This window comes from Chelonia mydas, chromosome 5 (genome assembly GCF_015237465.2).
Source record: "Chelonia mydas isolate rCheMyd1 chromosome 5, rCheMyd1.pri.v2, whole genome shotgun sequence".
NCBI classification, from domain to species: Eukaryota; Metazoa; Chordata; order Testudines; family Cheloniidae; genus Chelonia; species Chelonia mydas.
This window is the reverse complement of record NC_051245.2, coordinates 41,984,819-42,009,335: the sequence shown is the minus strand read 5'-3', so window position 1 is coordinate 42,009,335 and position 24,517 is coordinate 41,984,819. Positions and strand designations below refer to the sequence as shown.

Sequence of the window (24,517 nt, the reverse complement as noted above, 5' to 3'; positions counted from 1 at the left end):
CTCCCCTCCCAGCTGATTCACAGAAATATCTATGGGCAAAATCCTGAAATCTTGACTCAGTTGTCAGTCAGAAAATGGGAGTAAGTACCAAGTAAAAACCTCAGGATCTGGCCACATGAATCCTAGCACACTGGCTGAAGGAAAGAAACAACGATAGTTCATCATGGAGCAACAGGGTGTCACCAACATTTAGATTGTCTGGGAACCTGAAAATAAACTAATTGCTTGAGCAAAAAAAAAAAAAAAGGCTCACCAAAATAAATCAGCCAGAATAAAGAAAACAAGACCCTCTCTCTCTGATTGTGAACACTGTATAAATAAGAAATTCCCCCTTAACACACAACACTTTACGGTGAATGGAAGGAAACACATTTAGCAGGCTATGTTAGCACACTGTTCTTAAACATACACAGCAATGGGACCATTAGTTTAACAGATCACCATTTAAAAAAACATATTCCTTGTCAGTGTGCTTGTGTAAGCTCGAACAGCATGCACAGGCCCATTTCTCACTCCCTTAGTTATAGCATAATTATCTTCTCTCTATGCCTGTCCAGTAGCTATTAATGTAATAAACATACAGAGGGTCTCTCTCTCTTTGTATGTGTAAGGTTTAACGTGAATATCTAAAAAGCTTAAGACTAAAGGGAAAACTCTCCTAATTACTATGAACACACCCACAGTAAACAGTAATTCTTTAGCTATTTTTTAATTGACACAGTACTATGTAATATGACTAAAATAACTAAAATTGGAGCAATGGCAGATCCATCCACTACATATAGCAATTACAGGGTATTTTTGGCTGTTCGTGATGTTGTTAATCTCGTCCCTTTAATTATGCCCACTTTTCTTATGCCACCCACAGGACCATTTTTAAGATTCTTGTTCCACTAAAGAATTAGCTTTTAGAGTGATGAGTTAATTAATTTCTTTTGTACATGATACTACGTAGAGAAGTAAAGAGAAATAATGCAACAGGACCTATAAGAAAAGTTCAGTATTTTATGGTCTACTATTTGAATTTAGATAGCCTCTGTCAAATCAAGTAGTTCAAACCCTAATTATCATCCATTTTAAAACAAATTTGGAAAAGAATTTAATCTCGATTTTAAATGCTTATTTCAGGATATTTTCTTCTCCTTAAGAATCCACTCTTTCAGCCCCAAAAGGTATCTCTCACACAAATCAGTAAAGAAAAAATCATTATAATCAATCTTGTAAAATACAATTCTAAACAATGAAGTAACATTTTTAAAGGAACTCCTATCAAAAGGGGTTCTTACTAACAGAAAGTGGGATCTATCTAAACTCCTGACCTCCTCGGCTTTTCAGTCTATTCTATGAATATAGTATATAATAATTCAACATCACAGAATCACAGAATTGGAAGGGACTTTGAGAGGTCATGTAGTCCAGTCCCCTGCACTCAAGGCAGGACTAAGTATTATCTAGGCCATCCCTGACAGGTGTTTCTCCAACCTGCTCTTAAAAATCCCCACTGATGAAGATTCTACAACCTCCCAAAGCAATTTATTTCAGTGCTTAACCACTCTGACAGTTAGGAAGTTTTCCTAATGTCCAACCTAAACCATACAGTTGAACCCACTCAAACTGACAACTCATGAGTTCAAAAGGTTTGTTCAGTATCCACCAGGGAACATACTATTTCCAATCCCAGTAAAATCTCAGACCTGGGTGACAGCTATGTACACTTTTCTGAAACTCATTACTGCAAATTAAAAACAATTATTAATTAAAAAAAGAACTAGCATCTCCTGAAATCAGAGTTGTTAGATTACATAATTGATCACCTGATGGCATATTCTATCCCATATTAGTAAAGTCTCTTCAATATCACACTGCTCTGTTCAAACAGAAAAAATAAAACCACTATGTAATATTAATCAATGTTCATCCAAAATAGGGCAATGGATTATTAGGTGATTATTTATAACCCTGTGTTTTAGTATAAAAGGGTCCTGACACAACAGAAGAGAGTTTGCAGTAAACTGTTCCACTGTGACTCCAATGAGAAGGACGGGGGGAATAAAAGGGCAGGCTTAAAAAAGTTATATAACTTTATAAATGAATGTGAGACCACAACATTAAATATTAAAATGGTGACATATGAAGTCTGGTTCTAACGCTGTAAAAGAGATGTTTTGTGATCCATGTTTAGTGACTCTCAGTGGCTTGTACATCATAGCTGTTCAGTTTACAAGTGGAGGGCTTTGTAACTGCCAGCCCAGAAAACCCACCATGAGACATGAAAGGCATACTGGGGTATTTCTTGCTCATGCTTCATTACCAGCAATAAAGCTGCTACAATTGGAATTCAGTTAACAAGTCTGTTGATGATGCATGAGTCACAATAAAATCCAACCCATTCTCCCTTAGGTGTCATGATTCTGCAGGGATAAAAGGAGTAAATAACAGTCACAACTTATTTTAGTCACTCAAGTCAGCAGAAAGACAGATCATCTTTTGGACAAGAAATTTTTACTCAGTTCATGTCTGCACTTTGAGCAGCTATGTTGAATATTGCAATCCCCCATCCTCCCTGAAGAGGGAGATGGGCTATCCCTGCGTCTGTGTGTCTCTGAGGCTTAGGAAAGGGAAAAATTCCTAGGCTAAGTGACTTTGTAGGAAAAAAAATCCTTAGAGTGTGTTAGAGAAGAATCCCCATGAACTCTGAGAACCAGGAGAAGAGGAATGGGTTCTGGGCTTCTAACTACGCAGATAGCATGGAGTGGAGGTGACAGAAGAGACAAGAGATCATCAAGATAGCCCCAAACAAACACCAAAACTGATACCCCATTTCTGAAAGAGGCTCCAAATTCAAACGTGGGTGAATGCCAATTTGAGACAATTTCCCTTAATAAGTTTCCATGAAGAATCAATGTTTGCCTGTACTTCAGTTCGAAGGTGTTTCACTGACAACTCTAACATCTAAATAAATCAGTTCAGTTTCAATTGCCATGAGTAGACCTGTGCCAAATTCACTGTTATTGGTTCCCATACTTTCAGTTAACCACAGCCATCAGGTTCATTTCACAAGCCCTTCAAGTTTGATTGTATTCTTGGGTTTCTCCAAAACTTCCATCATTCACTGTAAAACTAAAAAATTTCATCATCCGGTCCTTCAACCAAGACCCAGTGTTCCCTGGGCAGGTCCAAAGCCCCAATTTTACCCAGAGCTGTCTTCTAAGAGAGGGGATAGCCCAGTGGCCTTCACCTCATTGCCCTCCCCTCTCCTCAGATACTATCGGAATAGCCTTCTCCTTCGATCATGAGCCTGTGAATGAGAGGCCAAGTACTACAGGGCCTCTCCCCCCAGATCCAACCATTAACTTCTGTGTATCAAATCCCCTTTCTGCAGCAGGACTGGGAGATGTTCCTCCATCCCAGCTATTGCCTCCTTTCTGGTCCTTGCTTCACTCTGGATTATGTCACCTATGGGTATACTTGTGCAGGGTAAGGGAGCAGGTCTGCCTTACTGGACCACTTAAAACACTGTATGGAACAGAAGGCCGACTGATCAGTTCTCGGAGGTGCCACAAACTGACAGAATTAGTTGGAATGGAGGAGGGGGGAGACCTTATATATTTTGCTTTGGGTTTTTAACGGAAAGTTTTACATGGTTCTACAGCGTATGTAAATACATAGAGGCAGACTGTGTACCTTGCAATACACAGAGTATTTTATTATTCGGTTAGCAATTAAAGTTTGTGGATATTCTTAAAGTATTGCTTCAGAAGATCTCTATCTACATTTTGAAAGATCTAGAATAATGTAAATTTAGTGACAAAACAAAGAGTACAGTAAGAATTTAGAATTAAGGGCTGGCTCACAGATGTATTATAACTGTGCTCTCATTTGGCAGAAAGTCTAACAGGTTCCTCCTTGACCTGCTTCACAGCAGTACACTTCATAAAAGGTATTTTTAGGTCCGCATGAAAGTGCAAGACCTACTTGAGTTAGTAGAGTGAGGAAGAACTGAACAAGCTCTGAGGCTTTTTTTTTTTTTTTTTTTTAAAAAGGAGGCATATTTGTATCAGGAAAGTGCAAAAGTGCTACCTGTGCATTCAGTTGGTCATATTTATTAGTTAAAATAATTTTTAAAAGAGGAATAAGAAAACATTTTAATAAGTAATCTAGCATGTAATGGGCCAGACACAAATATAAATATAAATATATATACAGAGAGAGAGACAGACAGACAGAGAGAGGAACAAGTGTGCATTGACAAGGAAATAGAAAAGAACTATTAAATCATCTGGCCTATCTCAAATTTCTGTGATACAATACAGACCTTTTTCTTTTGTAAAATGTCAGTGTATGAATACTTAAAGCTTATGAACAGATCTGCTAAGCCTGTTTCCTGCTTTCTCAGTGTTACTCTTACAGATAGCAAGACAGAGAGGGAGCAATATCTAAAGATGATTTAAACACACAGACAGTGGTGAAAATATGTAAAGAAAATATTTTAAAATATTTCACTGATAAAAACTAACCACATTTAAAACAACAGCAATGATGTAACTGAAAGTGACAAGCCTGGGAGTTGAACAGAGATAGTCATAAACCTATATAAACAATTCTTACTCAGTGTGACAGACACATCAGACTTTAAGGCAGTAGCTATAACACATCCCAAAGTCTCAGCATAGCTTCAGATTGCCTGTTTTTTGTTGATATATGGCACAATCTTTAACTTTACTTAAAATTTGCTTTTTTCTAGTCAACTTTTACTCTTGTCCAAAATGAAAAGGCCATTACTGTATTACTAAATGTCAGCTAACCAGTAATAAAAAATGACACCATGACACAAACCTGTCTCTTTAAGAGTACAGTATGAAATAAGCTATCTTGGACTATTTATGTAGAGTACATGTACTCCAGATAAAGGTCAAATATTTGATAGACAGCTGAAATAGTGTTAAAAAGAAAGAAACTGAAGTAAAAGAGTATGCTGGAGAGGGAAAGTAATAAATACTATGTAACAAAAGAACAAAAAACAACACAGACTCAAAGGTACAGAACCTTACTTTAAGATAAGTAAACCCAAGCAGCTGAAAGTACCAAATAACCTACAGTTTTGTAAAAGCGGACAAAAATGAAACCAGGAAGTACTGGAAAGTATTTTAAATTAGAGAGATTTACCTATACTCTAAGTAAGTTCAACAACTATGTTTGGTAAACACCGTATTTAAGTTCTTTACAGCGTGGAGGGACAAGTAGAGACAAAACCTTCAGAACAAGATTACATGTAACCACAGGAGAACTTGGAAAGGATTTTTACCTTTGTGTGCGACGCAGCCTGTTTCCACTCCTCAAATGAGGCAAGGTATAGTTTGAGAGGACAGTCCAAAAATTTGGATCAGACATATCCAGTCCCTTCTTTTCAGTTCACTAAAATTTCAAAGACATGATACCAAAAAAGAAAAAAAAATCCCCAATTATCTGATCACTCGCTGCAAAAACGTGTTAACATTAACTCTGATCTCAAGAGAAACTTTTTGTGTAACTGAGAAGCAGTGTCCTGTTGGGTTATCTAATTAGTATACAACTGCTTCCCCAAAGGTTCAGTAAACTTTTCCTCTCTAACATGCGCACTGCCTGGCTAGAAACAATAATTACAATAGTTTAGCCCCACCTTCTGCTGAAAACGCTGCCTCTGTGTGTGATTCAGCCCAAGGTACTTTGTCATCTGTTTAGCAGATACCATTCAGATCTACCCAGAGGGGGAGTAGCACATTTTATACTTTCAACTCATCCCTTTATTTATCTTGTTTTAAAAAAGCAATTGTCTGGTTTACAAAAAATTCTTACAAATAATATATTTACTTTCTATTTGCCTTTTATAATAAAAATATTTTGAAAAATAAAAATTCCATTCACTTCCTCCCATCCCCACAAATAGTTTTAGAAATAAGCTAATCTTTGAGAGTCTTTTCCAAGACTTAAACCTGTCACCTTTGATCTCATCTTGCTGCTTACCAAGGGGCTGAGAATGAAGTTGAGAGCTCCTGTATTACAGAAAATGAAAAGACACTGCATTCTTTAATCTTTTCATCACAGTTAAACACTTCACACACCACTTTAGGCAGCAGTGACGGAACGCAACATGCAGCAACGGGGGGGCACGCACTCTCACACACTTCCTTTGTGGATTATTCTGAAGTTTAGAGTAGAAACAACAGCCTCGAGTATTTATTGTACTTACAAAGATGAGTAAGAGGTACAGAAGTGTGTGACTCACGAGCACCTTATGTAGTGAGCTACACCCTGCTGACGGCCAAGATGCATAATTTGGCATAGCTAACACACACATTGTTTGTTCTACAAAAATACAAGCCACATACAGGTTTCAGAGTAGAAGCCGTGTTAGTCTGTATCCGCAAAAAGAAAAGGAGGACTTGTGGCACCTTAGAGACTAACCAATTTATTTGAGCATAAGCTTTCGTGAGTTACAGCTCACTTCATCAGATGCATTCAGTGGAAAATACAGTGGGGAGATTTATATACATAGAGAACATGAAACAATGGGTGTTACCATACACTCTGTAACCAGAGTGATCACTTAAGGTGAGCTATTACCAGCAGGAGAGCGGGGGACGACGACACACCTTTTGTAGTGATAATCAAGGTGGACCATTTCCAGCAGTTGACAAGAACGTCTGAGGAACAGTGGGGGGTGGAGGGGCGAATAAACATGGGGAAATGGTTTTACTTTGTGTAATGACCCATCCACTCCCACTCTCTATTCAAGCTTAAGTTAATTGTATCCAGTTTGCAAATTAATTCCAATTCAGCAGTCTCTCCTTGGAGTCTGTTTCTGAAGTTTTTTTGTTGAAGAATTGCAACTTTTAGGTCTGTAATCGAGTGGCCAGAGAGATTGAAGTGTTCTCCAACTGGTTTTAATGTTATAATTCTTGATGTCTGATTTGTGTCCATTGATTCTTTTACGCAGAGACTGTCCAGCTTGACCAATGTACATGGCAGAGGGACATTGCTGGCACATGATGGCATATCTCATATTGGTAGATGTGCAGGTGAACAAGCCTCCGATAGTGTGGCTGATGTGATTAGGCCCTATGATGGTGTCCCCTGAATAGGTATGTGGACACAGTTGGCAACGGGCTTTGTTGCAAGGATTGGATCCTGAGTTAGTGGTTCTGTTGTGTGGTGTGTGGTTGCTGGTGAGTATTTGCTTCAGGTTGGGGGGCTGTCTGTAAGCGAGGACTGGCCTGACTTCCAAGATCTGTGAGAGTGATGGGTCGTCCTTCAGGATAGGTTGTAGATCCTTGATGATGCGTTGGAGAGGTTTTAGTTGGGGGTTGAAGGTGATGGCTAGTGGCGTTCTGTTATTTTCTTTGTTGGGCCTGTCCCCATTGTTTCGTGTTCTCTATGTATATAAATCTCCCCACTGTATTTTCCACTGAATGCATCCGATGAAGTGAGCTGTAGCTCACGAAAGCTTATGCTCAAATAAATTTGTTAGTCTCTAAGGTACCACGAGCCACATACATTCTGCCTTAAATCAATAACCACAGTAAGAGGTGCTTATAGGTTCAAGCCTATCCCAACAAACCTGATATTACAGGTACCTAATTAATTATTTTCAGCATGGCTGCCTGCAACTACGTAAACCATATTTTTAACATGAAAAGCTGTGGCACCTGTCATGGGGGTGGATGTGCAACATACTGATAGGAAAGGCTGCTGGCTCCAAGCCCATACTACCTACCATTTCCTCTTTTGACATAAAAAACAGACATATTGCAGTGCAGGGTGGGACAGAAGGAAGAATCTGCAGCTCCACGCACAACCTTTTACTTGGTATTTAATACATTAACATGCATATTTAAAAATAATGAGTCCAAGACCATAAACTTGAGCTTAAAAAGAGAACTGGATGGATTTAGCATTGGTGAAAGGCATTGGCTTAACAATCCTGGCAAATGAAGTCCTCTGTTTACCATGAGGACAAGTTTCTGACACACACTGCCCTACAAGCAAGCCTCTTACTTGATGTGGGTGGGGAAGTAGGGAGAGAAGACTAACTATGAGTAACCGGGAAAGTTCAGTCTCCATGACCCAAACATTCTCGGCCTCTACTGAGTCTGCTAATTGTGTCAACCATGGTAGTGACCTTTTGGCCTCAGATCTGGATATGAGATCCATCAAACTCACCTCATTTAATGATGGCCACTAAACACAGGCACCATGAACAGACCATCCCAGAAATCACTCTTCACTGGCTCCCACTGAATAGAGAGTCCAGTTCCAAGCCCTCCATTATTTTGGTTCTGCTACCAAAGATTGCCTCCCTTCCACAACCCTGACCTTCAGAAAGAGCTACATTCCACCCAAAATTAATCTAGATTATGAAACTACTAGCTACAAAAGATAACCATTTTCAGAACTAAATGAATTTTGGATTCAAACTTAAACTTCCTGAGGAAAACCAACACATATGCCACACCACAGCCAGACATTTAAATAAAACCATATGAACAACTAATCAAGCTGCTTCTCCTATATGTAGGGAGTTCAAATGATTGTTATTTCAATTTTTAAATGAGTAGCAAACATTCAGATATTTGGGGGATGAGGGATTGCACATAGACATGTAGATGAAGGGGTAGAGTAGAGAAAAGTGCAACAGAATCCAAAAACTGTTATATGAATTTTATTGCTTGTGTAAGGTACCATAGTGGAGAGCTCAAGTCCTCTTTCCTAGGAAAAAATACAGTGAGTTTAAGGGTGGTGAAGCAGAAGTAGAAATAACGACCTGTCGATATACCTCTCAACCGTGACCTGGAGAAGCTACTCTTGAAGTCCACCTATACTACAGAAGAGCACCATTTCAGGGTCTAATAGTGCAGTCGATCCTGCCAGTGCCATTTATTCCTGCTACATTTCAGTAAGTCCACTTTAAGCAGCTTTTTAAAAAAAAAAAAAAATAGTGCAGAGCATCCACAGACAACATTCACTCCATTTTTTTTGCTGTACCTGAGCATAGTGGCACCAACTATCCAGCTTCTGGTACAGTTACCTGGAGCAGGCACCTGAGATGGCAATAAATGAATATTTAGCGATATATTATTACATATATTCCCTCATAATAGAGCTTGTCAACTTGGAATTAAGTTTGAAAAAATTTGGGGAAAAAATCCCTTTTCTCAAAAATACACAAAGTGACTGAAAGCCTGAAAATTTCAGGCCAAGTTTCCATGTCACAAAAATTTGAAAACAAGAAAATACACAGTTAAGCTCACTCAACCTAGCTTAGCTCTTCCCTGTAAAGCCACACTGAAGACAACCAGAAACTAAAGCTACCTAATAATTTCTGAAATGCTTTACTGAGATAATGGATTATAAAAAGATGACATTCCATTTAAGCACAAAATATTAAAAAAAGATTATCCTATTTTCCTCCATATATGTACATTAGGAAGCTAAAAACGTCACCCTCAAGCCAGTAAAGATTCCAAGGCAAGTAACCCAGCATTCCTTTGAAGAAAATTAAGTGACCAAAAATAAACATACAAAGACAAGCTTTAGCTGAGAAATATTCCTTGACAATGAAGAGTGCAAAAGCTCAGACTAGTTTTCCAGTGCTGATTTAGATACTGAAAACTAGATAGCTAAATCCAGACAAGCACACATTAAAAATGCATTGTAGTAAGTCTATGGCTAGTAGGATTAAAGAAAATAGGAAGGAATTATTTAAATGCATCAGGAACAAATTAAAGATGGTAAAATTCTTGATCATCATGCAGAAAAAGTAGAAGGATTCAATTAATATTTCTGTTCCATATTTGGAAAGAAGGATGATGTATTTGTCTTAAGTGACAAAGAAATACTTCTTAATCCATCAGTAAATAGGGAAAAAATAAAACAGCAACTACAGAATTTAAATAGTTTTAAATTGGCAGGATTTGATAAGATGAATGGAAGAGTACTAAAACAACTGGCTGAGGAACTCTCAACTATTAATGTTGATTTTCAACAAATCTTGGAACACCTGAAAAGTTCCAGGGACTGGAGAAAACCTTATGTCATGGCAATATTTTAAAAGAGGGTAAACAGAATGAGTCAGAAAACTATAGGCTGATTAATTTAACAGTGATGCCAGGCAAATTCAAGGAAAGATCAATAAGGCACACAGTCAGTAAAGAATTCATGGATGCTAGCATAATGAATGTCAATCAGTGTGGTTTTATGGAAAACTGGTCTTGCCGGACAAACCTGATGTCTCTTTTCATGAGATTACAAATTTGGTTGATAAAGGTAACTGTTGATATAATAGACTTAGATTTCTGTAAAGCATTTGAAAAAACACCCCCCCTGAGCACTGCAAGTTTCAGCACTGTAAAGTGCCCGTGTAGACAGTGCACCAGTGCTGGGACTAACTGAATTAAAAATGGTTTAACAGGTAAATATCACAAAGTAATTAATTGTAAATGGGGTGTTTCCAGTGGGAACTACAGGGATCTGTTCCTTGCTCTATGCTATTTGCAGTGATATGAAAGAAAATAAAAAACCATTGCTAGTAAATTTGCAGAAGACACAAAAATTAGTGCAGTAGTAAGTAACAGTGGGGATAGGTCAGTTATACAGACCAACCTGGATCATTGGGTCAGGTTGACCCATTTGAACATGTGCTTTAATACAGCCAAATGCAAGGTCATGTATCTAGGAACAAAGCTTTAAGTCACAATTATATGATGGGAGACAGTGGAAGATTGGACAAATGACCAGGGAAGAGTATAAAAATATTGCTTGGGCATGCAGGAGTGAAATCAGGAAGGCCAAATCACACCTGGAGTTGCAACTAGCAAGAGATGTTAAGAGTAACAAGAAGGGTTTCTTCAGGTATGTTAGCAACAAGAAGAAAGTCAAGGAAAGTGTGGGCCCCTTACTGAATGAGGGAGGCAACCTAGTGACAGAGGATGTGGAAAAAGCTAATGTACTCAATGCTTTTTTTGCCTCTGTCTTCAGGAACAAGGTCAGCTTCCAGACTGCTGCACTGGGCAGCACAGCATGGGGAGGAGGTGACCAGCCCTCTGTAGAAAAAGAAGTGGTTCGGGACTATTTAGAAAAGCTGGACGAGCACAAATCCATAGGGCCCGGATGCGCTGCATCCAAGGAGAGTGCTGACGGAGTTGGCAGATGTGATTGCAGAGCCATTGGCCATTATCTTTGAAAACTCATGGCAATCGGGGGGAAGTCCCGGACGACTGGAAAAAGGCTAACGTAGTGCCCATCTTTAAAAAAGGGAAGAAGGAGGATCCTGGGAACTACAGGCCACCTCAGTCACTGGAAAAATCATGGAGCAGGTCCTCAAGGAATCAATTCTGAAGCACTTAGAGGAGAGGAAAGTGATCAGGAACAGTCAGCATGGATTCACCAAGGGCAAGTCACGCCTGACTAATCTAATTGCCTTCTATGACGAGATAACTGGCTCTGTGGATGAAGGGAAAGCGGTGGACGTGCTGTTCCTTGACTTTAGCAAAGCTTTTGACACAGTCTCCCACAGTATTCTTGCCAGCAAGTTAAAGAAGTATGGGATGGATGAATGGACTATAAGGTGGATAGAAAGTTGGCTAGATTGTCGGGCTCAATGGGTAGTGATCAATGGCTCCATGTCTAGTTGACAGCCGGTATCAAGTGGAGTGCCCCAAGAGTCAGTCCTCGGGCCAGTTTTGTTCAATATCTTCATAAATGATCTGGAGGATGGTGTGGATTGCACCCTCAGCAAGTTTGCAGATGACTAAACTGGGAGGAGAGGTAGATACGCTGGAGGGTAGGGATAGGATACAGAGGGACCTAGACAAATTAGAGGATTGGGCCAAAAGAAATCTGATGAGGTTCAACAAGGACACGTGCAGAATCCTACACTTAGGACGGAAGAATCCCATGCACCGCTACAGACTAGGGACCAAATGGCTCAGCAGCAGTTCTGCAGAAAAAGACCTAGGGGTGACAGTGGACCAGAAGCTGGATATGAGTCGACAGTGTGCCCTTGTTGCCAAGATGGCCAAGACAGTAGGGGCATTGCCAGCAGATCGAGGGATGTGATCGTTCCCCTCTGTTCGACATTGGTGAGGCCTCATCTGGAGTACTGTGTCCAGTTTTGGGCCCCACACTATAAGAAGGACGTGGAAAAATTGGAAAGAGTCCAGCGGAGGGCAACAAAAATGATTAGGGGACTGGAACACATGACTTATGAGGAGAGGCTGAGGGAACTGGGATTGTTTAGTCTGCAGAAGAAAAGAACGAGGGGGGATTTCATAGCTTCTTTCAACTACCTGAAAGGAGATTCTAAAGAGGATGGATCTAGACTGTTCTCAGTGATAGCAGATGACAGAACAAGGAGTAATGGTCTCAAGTTGCAGTGGAGGAGGTTTAGGTTGGATATTAGGAAAAACTTTTTCACTAGGAGGGTGGTGAAACACTGGAATGCTTTACCTAGGGAGGTGGTGGAATCTCCTTCCTTAGAAGTTTTTAAGGTCAGGCTTGACAAAGCCCTGGCTGGGATGATTTAATTGTGGATCAGTCCTGCTTTGAGCAGGGGGTTGGACTAGATGACCTCCTGAGGTCCCTTCCAACCCTAATATTCTATGATTCTATGATCCTGGAAGGCAGTGACACTGAAGAGGACTTTGGAGTCACAGTAGATAACCAGGTCTCAGAGTAGCAGCCGTATTAGTCTGTATCTGCAAAAAGAAAAGGAGGACTTGTGGCACCTTAGAGACTAACAAATTTATTTGAGCATAAGCTTTCGTGAGCTACAGCTCACTTCATCGGATGCATTGAATATGAGCTCCCAGTTCAATGCTGTAACTAAGAGTGCAAAATGTAATCCTTGAATACATAAGCATGGGAATATCATGTAGGAGTAGGAGGTGGTATTACCACTTTACAAGGCACTAGTGAGACCATTACTGGAATACTGCGTCCAGTTCGGTGTCCACACTTCAAAAAGGTTAAAAAATTATTTAAAAATTGCTATGGTTTCAGAAAAGAGCTACAAGATTGATTCAAGGTCTGGAAAATTTGCCTTATAGTAAGAAACTTAAGCAGCTTGGTCTATTTAGTTTATTCAAGAGAAGGGTAAAAGCTGACTTCATCACAGTCTACAAGTAAATGGGAAATTTATTTCTGATAACAGTGGCTCTTTAACAGAAAAAGGCAAAACAAGATCCAATGGCTAGAAACTGAAGCCAAACAAATTAAGACTAGAAAGAAGATTCGATTTTTAAAATAGTGATGCTAATTACCCATTAGAACAACTTGCCAAAGGACGTAGTAGATTCTCCATCACTTGAAGTCTTTCAATCAAAGTTGGATATCTTTCTAAAAGGTATGCTATAGTTCAAACAGAAGTTACTGGGTAATGTTCTTTGGCCTGTATTATGCAGGTCAGACTACATGATCATAATGGTCTTAAAAATCTATGAATCAATGAAATGATAATTTTTATGAAAAATGTCTGGTTTTAAAATCCACGAATCAAGGAAATGATTTCATTTTGCCCTATTATAATGTTTGACCTCTTGCTCCCTCTAGTGGTTGATACTGTTGATGTACCACTCACTTATTACCTGTCTTTAATGAATTCAAACATTTTATTCAGTGTGTGAAACACGGTATCCAAATACACTTTAAAAAAATATCAGAATAGACGCGGTGTTCGTGTAGAACATATATCTGCCAAATTTTTAAGAATATCCACTCCTATTTATAAATTTGTGTAAATATTACTCTAAGCAGTTGTCATACCAGTCAAAATTCAAATTAACCTCCCACTTTTTTGTTGTATTATAGCTTAATAGAGGTAAACATATTTAAGGAAAGTGACAATCACTTTGTAAAAGGGTCACTGGAGTGCTCTTCATTCACAAGAGATTATGAATTATTAAAAGGATCTGAAACATTAATTATATGTTTATATATATATAATATAAATATAACATAATATAATATATTATATAACATATAATATAAATATGTTTTGAGCAGAAAATATGCATATAAATCAGGCAAAACCATTTTTAATTTCTCCTAACTGTGTGTGTGTGTGTATATATTATATATATATATAGTGCTGCCATCCATGTAAATAAGTAGGCTGGTATACATTTGCTCTGGCCTGCAGATTGGCTTCTGCTTCTGAGCCAATAAAGCAAATAGGCAGACTAATGACAAAATAAGAGAGAACAATGTCTGATCTTCATTGTTCTACATCATTTCTACAAGTGAGGAAAGCATTACTGTAATTCAGAAATTTTGATTTATGTTGCAGGAAACACTTGCAATGGAGAGCAAAGAGAGCGCCAGATAAAAATTTCATCAGCCTTCCAAAGTAACCTGGTGCTTGGAGCCAAACTTCAACATCATATTATCAGAAAGGAAATATTTGTATCTATTTTATAACTGCAATATAAACAATTCTGTTTCTATTTTTGAAATGCACTTTTTCAGGACTAAATGGCTTCTTAAGTGTAGCAACTTGGCTGAAGATGGGTAATTAACCACTTTGGCACCTATAATATGTTTGTATAAATCCATGTGCACATGGGGAGAGCTCCCATTCCACCAACATTTCTTGCAATGCCCATGTTTGCATGCACTTCAAGACGATACTCAGAGGTTACAGACCTATTTTATTAAACAGTCCCAACCTGCTTTTAATATTTACACTTTCACCCACACTCCAATGCAGTACCCAGGCACATCTTAACTTGCATCTCTTAAAACCATCTACCATGTTCTTCAAAATATGCAACAATGTAATACCTGTGTATCTGCACCTATGATTGAGATTCATTTTATAATTTATCAGGAAAGTTTAGGAGCACGGTACTCATGCTTAGCCTTTACTATACATGTTGTACAACTACAGCGGCCTCCAGACAAGCCATATTTTGTGAACAATTCTGTTGTAGAGTAAAAAACCAAACAAATCTCAAACACACAAGAATAAGATACATTGCTAACAAAATTGTTTTAGTAGGCTTTAAACTAAAAATGAATAATTATAGTAGCTCACGGCTACATTCCATACTACATATACTTTTCTGTAATATGGAACATCTTCGTTAATGAACCCATGAATACTCTGACACAAACCTTTATTTGCTATCTATAGAAAACATGTCTATTATTTCTTCAGGGGAATTGGGGTTTAGATATTAAATTGTCTTGTTTCCCAGATGCCATGAGCAAAAATGGGGCACGCTTTCCTAGGCATACACATTGTGGAATAATCTACAACAAATTCCTAGAGCAGGGCTAATAGATGAATACAGACCCCTAAGCAGAACTAGCCCATTACATTCACCTCCTGTTGCTGAGCACTCCACAGCTGCGGACAATGTCCGCGTCCACTTTTAATAGACTTACCAGGCTGAACCCAACCCTCTTCCAAAGCCCGTTAAATTGGAAATCAAGCTGGAAAGAGGATAGGAGAAAGAGACTGGGTATCATTCATGCTAGGTAGCATTCATCTCTGTAGCATTTGGGAATGTTGCTACATGAGTTCTTAATTTCTCATTTTTAAAACACCTGTTTGATGATGTTCCCTAGCTCAGCACAGAGATCCTCACCACAGCTATGAAGCACCCAAATCAGTCAGTCAAACTTTAAATAGACTGAGTGGTAGAAATCTTCAAATTAGCACCAGCTGCTCAGTCTAAAGGAGATCTGCAAAGAAAAATGCATCAGCTGTACAGTTATATGCTAAAGTCCCAAACTGAGAAGATTTTCTAATTCACAGACCGCTGTACCCATCCCACATGACTGCCAACCTGTGCTGTAATGATGACTGCACATCTACCGTGGACATCTGTTGGAGCATGGGAATTGACTGATTCTCCCTCACACACTGGCGTGTGCTGTTTTTCTGTTTGGATTATTTATTTAACAAAAATAAATCCTGATTTTTTACTGCAGCAAGTATAAAAAGGATACTAACAACTTTGGAACCTTGGGTGCTATATACTAAGTTACTAGAGCAGCAGCATTTCCTTGATTCTCCCCTGCAGCAGGTTGGGTTCATGTTCCAGCTGACTTCAGTGATTGATTCAGTTGATTCTGCTGTCAACAGAATAGCATGTGATGGAGTATCCTGTGCAGTGGGAGCTGGCAAACTGGAACTTTGGGACACAGGAAATTACACAGGAAAACAATGCTTAAATAATATTATGGGGAAATGCCTGTCTCCATTACCCTTGGAATTTAGGGCACTGAGCACATTGCTTTACAGTCAATACATTCTTAAATCTGTACATGTCATTTTTAAATGACTCTCCTACTCAAAAGCCTAAAAAAATTCCAGTTTTAATAAACCCATGTCCTGCAGTCTGAATTTTCAAATAAAGTCAAATATACGTAGGGTCAGAAGGAAGAAAGCTGAGTTACTGAATCTTCCTGATTCACAGAGGATGAATATTTGAAAGAAACAATTACAGGGACAACTGAGCACAGCATAGTCTCAGGTCTAATTTTTTTTAAAAGGGACCAGTTAATTAACCCATCTCTCAACTGATGCCAAACCTGATACCATTGCCCCCAACCAGCATGTACCAAACATAACATGCTGATCTGCTGCATCAGTGAAACAGAGCATCATGGGAGACGGGAGGAATTTATAGAAAAGAGTTTATTTGCCCAGAAACATGAAAGTGAAAATGAACAACCTTCAGATACAACGAACACAAGGAAAATATGGTTGGAGTAAGTGAACGCAAACATGATGAAGGAGATAGCGTTGGAAAAGAAGATGGACTTGTGGTAAAAGTTCTATTCCTGGATCTGCCACAGATTCCATGTGTGATCTTGTCATTTAATTTCCCTGTGACCATCTGTAAAGTGGGGTTAATAATGCTTCCCTACTTCATACGTATTTGTGTGAGCTGCTCAGAAATTACTGTGGTGCCAAAGAAAGAAAGAAATGTAGCTAGACAACAGCAGCGGGATTTTTCTCATGCTTGTTTCTACCATGTTTTCTATAATTCTTCTCTCCTGAGGTTATGGGGAAAGGTGCGGCAGGAAGACATGCTGAGCTGAGGAGATGAACATTATCATCTTTTCACCGCATCGAGGACAAGAAAAGAATACTTATGCCTTGTCATAGGCAGGGAGAACTGGCAGCTCTCTCTTCCTCCACACAGAAAACAGGGAAGGGGATGTACAAAGGGTAATACTTCTTCACTTCTCTATGGAGTAAATAGGCAAGTGTGCCTGGTCTGTAGTCAACATCTCAAACACCATCCACTAACTAAAACATGCAAAGCTAAGAGTTCAGGATCAGTACTGTATGTTCCAAACCCTGGCACTGCTAGACCTAAAACGCTTCTATCAGCAATAGCTAAGATTCATAGATATTTAGGTCAGAGGGACCATTATGATCATCTAGTCTGACCTCCTGCACAACGCAGGCCACAGAATTTCACCCACCACTCCTGCAAAAAACCTCACACCTATATCTGTGCTATTGAAGTCCTCAAATCGTAGTTTAAAGACTTCAAGGAGCAGAGAATCCTCCAGCAAGTGACCCGTGCCCCATGCTACAGAGGAAGGCGAAAAACCTCCAGGGCCTCTTCCAATCTGCCCTGGAGGAAAATTCCTTCCCAACCCCAAATATGGCGATCAGCTAAACCCTAAGCATATGGGCAAGATTCATCAGCCAGATACTACAGAAAATTCTTTCCTGGGTAACTCAGATCCCACCCCATCTGATATCCCATTACAGGCCATTGGGCCTATTTACCATGAATATTTAATTACCAAAACCATGTTATCCCATCATACCATCTCCGCCATAAACTTATCGAGTTTAATCTTAAAGCCAGATAGATCTTTTGCCCCCACTGCTTCCCTTGGAAGGCTATTCCAAAACTTCACACCTCTGATGGTTAGAAACCTTCGTCTAATTTCTAGTCTAAATTTCCTGGTGGCCAGTTTATATCCATTTGTTCTTCTGCAAACTAATATTCCATCATCCCATCATAAGCCAAAATTACTTAGCTAAATTCAGATGACTCAAAAGTCTTGATTTTAGTGATACCAGGAAAACCGACTATATGATTCACCCATCCTTAGCGCATGATCATTCAGAAAAATTGCTCTTCCGCTGATTTACATGCATCCTGACACAAAAGAGACTGAGTCATTTATCTCTAGTCAGTTTACACACACGGACATTCTTGAGATGGCTTCAGTACAACACTAGACAGATTCTGCACATTATTCTGCATATCTTGGACTGAAAGGAACTATTAATCTTTCAAAGGGTCTCTCTTGTGAGCAGCTCAATTCATGTCTACCCTTGATAGACCACAGATTTTAAGGAATCTATATGCTTGCAGTGAAAAATTATCAGACTATTTTAACATCTTCATCTCTTCTTGTAAAAGAGTTTAATTACCTCTCTGTTTTGGAATTGTTCCAAAGACAATCTGCAAATGAAAATAATCCAGGTTCTAAATATCTATTCAGAAAAGACTACCATTTCCGTACTGAGGAATTTTAAAGGAATAAACAACAACAACCTCTAGTTGAAGCATCAGGGATGAGGGATGACCAAATAGTGGAAGCCTGAGTATGAGCAAGCCCTCTTGGAGCAATCTCCACTGATCTTTTCTTCTGTCTTTGTTGTTACCAGTCTTCATAAGACTAAGTATGCACCAGGTTGTAAGTACCTCAGCACTGGGGCTGCTTTATCTTGTACCAGCCTAAGACTAAGTATGCATGATTCAGAGAGTATTTTGTTATATGCATCTGTTTTTGCATAATTATGCTTATGCTTGGATTTATCTGTATTTTAAGTAAAGCCTTCATGTCTGTATTTGTGTGCTCAATCAAATTCAATAAAATATCTTATATAGCTGCTGAGTAAAGAACCTGTTATTAGCGACTGGTGCAGTCTGCTCCCTCGATTTATCCCAGGATACTGGATGATGCAGACAGTGCCATCAATGCTCTTTCACCCCTCACCTCAACTACCGTTCTCCTACCCTCCCTTTCCCCTGATCATACTGCTCAAAATGGCAGACAAGCAGAGGGAAAATACACAAACATGCACTTTACTGCAGATGTACTGCAGTACTTTTTCATAAAAAAGCATTTGTATTGAAGTTAAAAGGTTTGTTGCCATATACCAGTCACAATGTAAATTGCCATAAAACTATGCTTAAAGGCACTCACTATCATCCCATACCACATAAAGGTACCCTGCTGTTAGTGCAGAAACTGGTTTGCTGTTGATCTGATTTTGGATCATTCCTGGAGATTAAGAAAATAGAATTTTTCACACAGTAAAAATTCCATGCAGTCTCCAAGATTCCTTCAGAAGGCAAGCCTCCCTCTGCCACAGCTGTTACTTTGAATCCCTCTCCAGTCACCAGATCATCAGTCATGAGATACAAAAGATTTCCTTAACATAAATGGAAAATCTCATCTCTGATGCCTGGAATAACAGGTCTTTCTTCCTTTCTGGTATCTGAAGCAGCATATCTTGTAAGGTTGCAGCAGTCTGGGAAGGGTTTAACATCATCACCATTGATGCTATCTTCCAGTACCTGCCCCCACAATACATCATCTTCTCCCTGCTGCCCCACACAAAAAAAATGTTATCGATAGGTGGAAGGTAGAATTAACTCTTCTCCTAGGATAGCTTTTTCAGAAAAGCTCTCAACAGTCAGAAATTTGATTGCAGAATGAATAAGCACAGGGAATAGCATTCTATCAAAAGGAAAAGCCTTACTTTCTTGTGATTTGCGGTTGCACCAACAGAGAATTAAATAGGATGAATTCAAGAGCACTCATCAGGCTTTTTCCCTGCATTTATCAGGAACAAGTGCAACGGCTAAAGACTTGTCAAGGAGATAGGAGTCTGAATTCTGGGAAAAGCAATGGAGAAGTGGGGAGGTGTATAAGAGCGCTCCAGGAGGTCAGAAGAACAAAGGAAGGAAGAAGGTGCTATCAGAGTATCTTCACCATACTCAAGAGATGCAGGAGTGAGACATGTTTGAGAGATTATCCCAGGGCATGAGCCATAGGGGGTAAACACCCAGGAATCATGAGCCCTATGGAATCATGTGGACATCACCATGCCCTACAAAACATGCAAAATAATATCTGGGGGAGCCATTCAGTGAGCCACAGACTGCCACACCATCAGAAGTGCTAGCTTAAGTCTTCCCCTGATCCAATGCACCAGAAAGAGAAGAGATACATGATATATAATGTCCTTAGGAATGACATGGTTTTACCTTATGTTTGCACCACATTAGGGCAATGATATGCCCACTTTTTTAGCATCCATGAACTTCTACAAAGGTGAAGGGAACAGAATATATATTTGTTTAACACATGCCTAAATACTACACTTGAATACAAGGCAATAGCTTCACTACACCCCATGCAATCCCATGATTTTCTTCTGGTCCTCATTGGTGATGGTGATGTCCAGTCTCAGTTGGGTGTCAGTTCTGGGGATGGCAGAGTTCACAGCCACCTTCCCTACGGGTGGTGGGATGGCTCTGACTAGGCAATCTTGGATGGTGTTATGTCACAGCTTCCAGGCTCTGGAATGGGGCTTGCAGCTACAAAAGACATGGAGCAGTGTCTCGTTGGCATAGCTGCACTTCCTGCATCGCTTGTCCTGATTCCCACGGTGGATGGCTCCGTTCAGCGGAACACAGTTGATCCGGGTCCTGTGGATGAACCTCCAGTTGGCAAATCGGGTGAAGCTGCCCCTGGGGAGGAAGTGGTTGCTGGCGTCCCACTTGTACGTCACCTGGAATGCCTTCATAGAATCATAGAATATCAGGGTTGGAAGGGACCTCAGGAGGTCATCTAGACCAACCCCCTGCTCAAAGCAGGACCAATCCCCAACTAAATCATCCCAGCTAGGGCTTTGTCAAGCCTGACCATAAAAACCTCTAAAGGAGGAGATTCCACCACCTCCCAAGGTAACCCATTCCAGTGCTTCACCACCCTCATAGTGGAAAAGGTTTTCCTAATATCGAACCTAAACCTCCTCCACTGCAACTTGAGACCATTGCTCCTTGTTCTGTCATCTGCTATCACTGAGAATAGTCTAGATCCATCTTCTTTGGAACCCCCTTTCAGGTAGTTGAAAGCAGCTATCAAATCCCCCCTCATTCTTCTCTTCTGCAGACTAAATAAGCCCAGTTCCCTCAGCCTCCCCTCATAAGTCATGTGCTCCAGCCCTCTTATCATTTTTGTTGGACTCTTTCCAATTTTTCCACATCCTCCTTGTAGTGTGGGGCCCAAAACTTGACACAGTACTCCAGATGGGGCCTCAACAATGCCAAATAGAGGGAAATGATCATGTCCCTTGATCTGCTGACAATGCTCCGAATTATACAGCCCAAAATGCCGTTAGCCTTCTTGGAAACAAGGGCACACTGTCGACTCATATCCAGCTTCTCGTCCACTGTAACCCTTAGGTCCTTTTCTGCAGAATTGCTGCCTAGCCACTCCATCCCTAGTCTGTAGCAGTGCATGGGATTCTTCCGTCCTAAGTGTAGGACTCTGCACGTGTCCTTGTTGAACCTCATCAGATTTCTTTTGGCCCAATCCTCTAATTTGTCTAGGTCCCGCTGTATCCTATTCCTACCCTCCAGTGTATCTACCACTCCTCCCAGTTTAGTGTCATCTGCAAACTTGCTGAGGGTGCAAACCACACCATCCTCTAGATCATTAATGAAGATATTGAACAAAATCGGCCGAAGGACCGACCCTTGGGGTACTCCACTTGATACCGAATGCCAACTAGACATGGAGCCATTGATCGCTACCCGTTGAGCCTGACAATCTAGCCAGCTTTCTATCCACCTTATAGTCCATTCATCCATCCCATACTTCTTTAACTTGCTGGCAAGAATACTGTGGGAGACTGTATCTAAAGCTTTGCTAAAGTCAAGGAATAACACATCCACTGCTTCCCCCTCATCCACAGAACCAGTTATCTTGAAATAGAAGGCAATTAGGTTAGTCACCCATGATTTGCCCTTGGTTAATCCTTGCGCTGGTCCGTTTCAGGTTTTCCATGTATTGGCAGTGGATGGCATCCTTCAGGGTCCTCTCCAGCATGGTTTTAATTCTCAGAGTGATGACTGTGTGCTCTGCATTCTTCACCTGTGGCACCAGGACTCCCAGCTCCTGGCGTTCCTTGCACCACATCTAGCGGCAGCCAATATGCTTCTCTAGTCATCGAGTAGTGTTGTGGGCACGAGTCCAGAGAGAAGTAAAGTCTCCCCCGTCTCTTCCAAATTTGCCTTCTAGTGAGCTGGTCAGGTAGGTGGCAACATCTTGGTTGGAGGGGATCCTTGCGATTCGCTTCTTGATGACATCCCACATAGCACTTTCTGCAATGTTCCTCACCATTGCGTCCAGGCACGTCGGAAGGCAGAAGTGATCACTGCAACATCGCAGAGGTCACCCATATGAGGGACAGTGGCCCTGCCTGAGCAAGATGTACACCAGTTCATTGCTGGCTCTCTGGGAAAGAAACATCCACTTATTCAATAACTGCCTGATGGTGTTGTCTGCCTTGTTAAGAGGTACCCTCACCATGGAAGATCCCCTCAGGACAAATAAGATATGGGGGATCAGGAAGGCATTCAAGGTGTTGATCTTCTGCCATGGTGCCAGTAGGGAGGAGTCAATCCTGGCCACATCTCGTAGGATCTCTGTGATGGTATCCTCAAGTGTCTGCTGGACGCGGAAACCTGTGGGCATGACAAGATGTTGGTATGCTTGCCCGTCCTCGAGGAAGATCATGGGTTCACCCTGGATCTGAAATGGCATAAGCTGGACAGAGTGCCTTCTACTGCCATCGATATGCAAGGATGCATATTTCCTAGCATTGAAGTGGAGTCCCATCCAGTTGGCAGCCTGGCTGGTGATGTTGAGCATTTGTTGGAGACACTCAAGGTTGTCTGCGATCAGGAACAGATTGTCTGTGTAGGCCAGCATATTCACTCTGTTGCCATATAGGTCAAAACTGCCTACACTGCTGGAGATGGCTCAAATGAGCAGCTCCATGGCTAAGTTGAAAATGATGGGGCTGAGGGGACAGCCTTGCTTCATGCTGCTATGGCTAGAAATTTCAGGTGTTTCTCCTTCCATGGAGTGGATGGTGGTGGTGCAGCCTTCATAAAGTTCCCGGATCAGTTGGAAAGTTTCCTGGCACTCCAAACTCTCACAGCATGGCAAAAATGTGCTGGTGGGGTATTGATACAAAGGCATTAGCCAGGTCGAGCCATGCTATGGCACATTGCCTCCGTGCCCTCCTGGCCACGTGGATGGCAGTCTGAAGGACAAAGTTCTATTCGTAACAGCCTTCACATGACAAAGCCTTTCTGGATGGAGTGGATGGCTCCTCCATTCACAAAGCAGTTTGTTATTCTAGCCACGAGGCAGCAGGCATACAGTTTGTACATCGTTGAGCAGAGAGAGATAGGTCATTAGTTGCTGGGGTAGTCTCGTTGGCCTTTCTTGTAGACAAGCACCATCATAGATTTCTTCCAGGAGCTGAGAGTACGGCGGGACTGTTTGCATTTGTTGAAATGCAACACCATTGTTGCAACACTGTTAATACCAGCAACCGGGGTCTCACTTTTTTCAGGAAGTTGTAGCAAATGCAATCTTTTCCTGGGGCTGTGTTTTTGGTCTTTGTAAGTCTGGTTATTACATCCCATGAGGCAAAGTCTTGTTCCAGGTCCCCTGCATAGTCAACCCGGGGTAGAGGATGAAGGCATCCTGGACTCTGTGTGACATTCTGAGCTACACAGAACCCTGCCTTGTTGAGCCAGACATGCCGGTCTGCTCCAACACAGACCCAGGGTCTGAATCACGCACCCCAAAGCTGCAGACTTAACAGAAAATGTCTTAGCAAGTGCTCCTGTCTCTAGCACCCAGCTCCAATGGGATCCAAACCCCAAATGAATCTGTTTTACTCTGTATAAAGCTTTTATAGGGTAAACTCAAATTGTCCACCCTCTATAACACTGATAGAGAGATATGCACAGTTGTTTGCTCCCCCAGGTATTAGTCACTAACTCTGGGTTCAACAATAAGTTAAAAAAAAAAGTAGGATTTAAGTGGTTCCAAGTAATAACAGACAGAACAAAGTAAGTTACCAAGCAAAATAAAATACAACAAGTCTAAGCCGAATACATTAAGAAACGGATTACAGATGAAATCTCACCCCCAGAGCTGTTCCCATAAGCTTCTTTCACAGACTGGACTCCTTCCTAGTCTGGGTCCAGCAATCACTCACACCCCCATAGTTACTGTCCTTTGTTCCAGTTTCTTTCAGGCATCTCTTTGGGGTGGAGAGGCCATCTCTTGAGCCAGCTGAAGACAAAATGGAGAGGCTTCCAGGGCTTTTATATTCACTCTCTCTTGTGGGCGGAAACCCCTTTGTTCTTTTGTGCAAAGTCACAGCAACAAGATGGAGTTTGTA

At 40.7% G+C, this 24,517-nt stretch overlaps 1 protein-coding gene across 8 annotated transcripts in view; it reads right to left on the bottom strand.

Moving 5' to 3' along the window:
* Positions 1-24,517, bottom strand: part of MAST4 (microtubule associated serine/threonine kinase family member 4) — a 446,036-nt gene that overhangs the window by 142,352 nt on the left and 279,167 nt on the right. Inside the window, exon 1 of one of the 8 annotated variants that reach the window (XM_027821472.3) lies at positions 5,306-6,159. The exons of the other annotated variants lie outside the window; for them this stretch is intronic. Within the exon in view, the coding sequence (XP_027677273.2) occupies positions 5,306-5,391 (86 nt within the window). The 5' untranslated portion in view covers positions 5,392-6,159. Of the gene's footprint in view, positions 1-5,305; positions 6,160-24,517 lie in introns of those variants that run through there. 8 annotated transcript variants of the gene reach the window in all.